Source organism: Limulus polyphemus, unplaced genomic scaffold, assembly GCF_000517525.1.
Source record: "Limulus polyphemus unplaced genomic scaffold, Limulus_polyphemus-2.1.2 Scaffold2495, whole genome shotgun sequence".
In the NCBI taxonomy this organism is placed as follows: domain Eukaryota; kingdom Metazoa; phylum Arthropoda; class Merostomata; order Xiphosura; family Limulidae; genus Limulus; species Limulus polyphemus.
Window position 1 is genome coordinate 44,442 of NW_013668105.1, and position 4,706 is coordinate 49,147.

The following is a 4,706-nucleotide window of genomic DNA, read 5'->3' on the forward strand; positions in this document are numbered from 1 at the left end:
GATACATATAGTCCCCAAGCGGGGTGAAGAGATAATGATTCTGAACACCCCCGATTACTTTTGACCCTTGGTCAAGTTAATTTGGCCTGGGGTTAAAAGGTTTAAATCAAAATAACTGCCACGGTAAAAAGAAAAAGCCAATCAAGGAAACTTAAGTTTGTCTTAAATCCACATATTTAGCTAAAAATGCAGAATAATCATTACAATGATAAGATAATGAACTTAAAAATTGAATTAGAAATAATAAACTAATAAGTAAAACTAAATATTAGATATTCTAACCAACACTGTGTGCCCACACATTGGTAAAAGTTTCATTTGTTTTAGTCCAATGTCCAGGTTAGAACTACCACACTGTGGCAAATGTTATATTATACCAGCATGGTATAATTAAGTTAGCCCTAAATTAAATCCATAAACCAAGCTAACAATATAAAGTAAGTTTTATAATGAAAAATAAAGTTCAAGTTAGTTGTAATAAATATGATAAACAATATTTTTAATAAAAGTAAACCTGCAAAAGGAAAAATCTAATTCTGTTTCAACAATTTTTATTCAAAAATATTCGGTTAGTTTGTAACATTTATTTAGTTGTAATTAGTAAAGAAAAATTATAAAATATTCAAACTTTTATTTTTGTGAAGCTTCAAGGAGTTTTGTCTTTATTATAAACAACCAATTTATCAGTTTTTCATTTGGGATTTTTATTTCCAACCCAAAGTATTGGCTTATGTTTGCTAAGAAACTTTCATATATCTGTATGTCTTGTTTCTCATGTGATTTTCCTTCTCTGTTAGTGATTTTATTATTACAGCCTTTCATGGTGACCCTTTTATGATGTCACAACACAAGGTTTGAATAATTATTTATGAAACTCATATTTTAAAATATCTATAATCAACATTTAAATGGGATGGATATAACAGGTTTTAAGCTATTTACTCACTGCAAAGTAAATAAAGTGATTTGAGCAGTAATTTATAGGTTCTTGAGATATTGACTTGTCTTGGTATCTGTAGGGGTGAACAAAGGGAATATATGTTTAGAAGACTTAGGAACAAACCGCAGGTCTGAGACTTTTCATAGTTTCGTTAGACATTCTTTTTGTTGATATATATATATTTGTATTAAGTTATATTTGTTTGACAGCAACAGAAATTTTCTTCTATGACAAGACATCAGGTAAGCTTAGTCATGTTTAATCAGTATGGTAGACAATGGCAAAATATTTCAGTGACTGAACTTAAATATTATCAGATTCAAAATATTCACACAAATAAAACAATGTATTATTTATTGAAAATAAACTGTTGTTATACAAACCAAGAATATATTTAGCAAAATTCTTAATACTTAGCCTGGAAAAAAATAATTGATTCCATTGCAAAAGTTGAGAACCTAGGTCACTTATTTTAGGAAAAAAAAAAAATTTTTTTTTTTACCCTTTTATATTTTGATTTATAGCCAGAAGTGGTGACTACTGCAATTGCAAAAATAAGGTATCAAAAAATTATGTTATTGAATATATGTTGAAATTGACTGGATATGTAAAAATGGAAATTTCTGATCAACAGTAAAAAAAAAAATGGAAATTTTATGATGTAAGAAAGTATTTTTAATGTTAAAAAAACCGTTTCAATTGATTTTTGCAATTTTCACAATCTAAAAAATGATGGAAATGCTAAATCAAATTGTATGAATTCTTTTTAAGTCAAAACTAGATTCTATTCACTAAAGTTTTCTTAAGTTTCGTATAATTTCTCTAAGAAGTAGAAAGATCAGGAAATATCAATGATAATCCTACCATCTGGTCCAAAAAAGGTTTGTTGAACCATAAAACTGATGAGGTTTGTTTGATATTTTGATTTTGTTTCATGAATATTATAAATTTCTGTTTCCTCCTCTCTCTTGTTTTTCTTAGTTTTAAGTTTTGATTTTCATTGCATAGTTTCTTTTGAGGTTTGATAATTCCTTTACTTTTCACTGAAGGATCGAGCTAACAGTTTGTTTAAACAAGTTCATGATGGAAAGACATTGAAAGGCAGAAGTAATGATGCAATTGCATCATCCTGCTTATATATAGCTTGCAGACAAGAAGGTGTTCCAAGAACCTTTAAAGGTATGTTATTGTTTCCACAGATACTGAAATATAATTAACTTTATGAAAAAAAAAAGTGTTGTATATATTCAGAAAACAATCATCTGGAAATCAGAGAAGTGGAAGCAGAAATCTAATTTCCATGTATCTGTAAAAGTATTTTATATATCAGCTTTGATATATAATCTACATATATATATGTTATCCTTCTATTAAAAAATTGCAGACTTGGGGTTTTCTTGTCCTCTTGTTAAGTACACTGTGTGTGAAGCATGTGAATTTGTGTCATGTACCATATTATATTTGAATTATGATGAAAAAGAAATAAACATTTCATTTCCAGATTGCCGGCAAGTACTGACTACACATTTAGAGTTAAATAAACAAGTAAGGCCAATTCAGGCATTACTTTTAATACAAGTGTAAGCTGTAATTGATACTTTGATATATATATGTGGTTCTAGAAACTCATAATTTTCATCTTACTTAATATTTGTTCATTGAAAGTTCCTGATTAACTTTTTCTTTCACTGTCATAGAAATATGTGCTGTTTCCAAAGTATCTAAGAAAGAGATAGGGCGTTGTTTTAAACTGATCCTAAAGGCTTTAGAGACTAGCGTTGATCTCATCACAACTGGAGATTTCATGGTAAGGTTTTATTAATATTCTTTTGCTTTAGCCTGAAAAAATTGGTTAACCATTATATGTTTTTGGTGTGCTTGACAGTCAAGTGTTTTGTTAGAGTTCTTTTCAAGTACAGTATTTTTACATAAAATAAACTTAAAATTGGTCTAAGAATAATTGTTAATATTTTAGTGCTAGTAGTATAAGAAATAAAATAGATGACTTTAGAGCACTGATAGAAATGGAGGATTTTGATATAATGGGAATAACCGAAACATGGTTAAAAGTAGATGGTTTGATGACAGAAATTTCTTTGAAATACAGGGTTACAGGCTATTTAATAGGGATAGAGTATTAAAGAAGGGGGAGTGGTTTTAAATGTAAAATGTGAGTAACATCCAGTGAAGTTGAGGATTTCAAAGGTGATTGAATCCATTTGAGTTTCTATTAGTGGATATAAAGGGAAATGGCTTTTAGTGAGAATTTGTTACAGACCACCAAAAGATACTGATGAAATTGGTGAGAAACTTTACTATGAGATTAAGATTTCACCTGCTAATGAAGTCATAATTATGGGTGATTTAAATTTTGGGCATATAGATTGGGAAATGCTTGGGTCAAACCGTGAGGGAGAAAGGTTTTTGGAAACTGTTCAAGATGGATTTCTTCACCAATTAGTCAAGGAACCAACTAGAAACAATAGAAGTTTAGGTTTATTGTTAACTTCGAGTATAGAAATGATTGAGAAGGTGGAAATTGGGGAACATCTGGGTGCAAGTGATCATTGCTCTATTGGGTTTGATGTTTTGCTGCATATGAAGATAAGGAATAATGATAGTTTGGTTACAGATATAAAAAAAGCAAATTTTGAAGGAATGCAACAAGAATTATCTGTTGTGAATTGAGCAGCTGAGTTATTTGGAGACACTAATCAGAGGTGGAAAATTTTTAAATAATCGAGGTAAACATATTCCTTATAGAAAGAAAAGGGTAGCTGCAAGTAAAAAACCAGATTGTCTCATAAAGAGTATCAGATAAAATTAAAGAAAAACATCATAAAGTTAAGAAATTTAAATTGACTGGTATGATAGGAGATTTAGAAGATTAGAAGATCAAGAAAGTTGGTGAAACAGGAAATTAGGACATCTAAAAGGATGTATGAGAAAATGTTGGCTGAAATTGTAAAAATTAACAGTAAGGATTTCTTTAAATACATTAGGGGTAAACAAATTGTTAGGATAGGACCCTTGAAGGATGATAAAAGAAGGCAAGTATCTGCTGATTATGAGATGGCTGGGTTATTAAATTTTGCATTTTCTTTGGTTTTTACTAATGAAGATTTAAGCAGTATTCCACATCTTGATCAGTTGATAAATGGAAACGAGATCAAACAAGATGACTGAATTAATTCTGAGCTGGTTAAGAAAAAATTGGGAAGTTTGAAAAATGATAAGGCTAGAAAAAGCCAGATAATATTTCCCCAAGGGTTTGAAGGAGGTGGACCATTGCTCTTTTTAATTTACATCAATGGCCTAGACGAAGGGATAGTCAATAAATTACTTAAATTTGCAGATGATATTAAGGTCTTGGGTGTTGCTAGCTTTGAAGAGGATTTAGATCATTTAGTGAGTTGAGCAAATAAATGGCAGATGGGTTTTAATTATAATAAATGCAACATAATGCACGTGGGTTATCATAATTTGAATTATAAGTATAATTTGGATGGGAATAATCTTAATGGTATTGTGAAAGAAAGGGATCTTGGTGTAATAGTCGATCAGTTTCTAAAGCCATCCAAGTAGTGTGATGTTGCTAGCGGTAGGGCAAATAGGATTTTAGGTTGTATTCATAGATATATTCAATACAAGTATAAAGAGGCTATGCTTTCATTGTTCAGGTCACTGGTTAGGCCACATTTTGAAATATTGTGTTCAGTCTTGGGCTTCTTACCTTAGGAAAGACATTGAATTGTTGGAAAAGGTT

The 4,706-nt window shown here is 30.0% G+C and overlaps 1 protein-coding gene across 3 annotated transcripts in view; it reads left to right on the plus strand.

Moving 5' to 3' along the window:
* LOC106467119 (transcription initiation factor IIB-like) overlaps nt 1–4,706 on the plus strand; it is a 68,583-nt gene that overhangs the window by 34,145 nt on the left and 29,732 nt on the right. For all 3 annotated transcript variants that reach the window (XM_022395248.1, XM_022395247.1, XM_013927437.2), the window contains exons 6-7: nt 1,990–2,119; nt 2,638–2,747. In XM_022395248.1, coding sequence (XP_022250956.1) covers nt 1,990–2,119; nt 2,638–2,747 — 240 coding nt within the window. The remainder of the gene's footprint in view (nt 1–1,989; nt 2,120–2,637; nt 2,748–4,706) is intronic.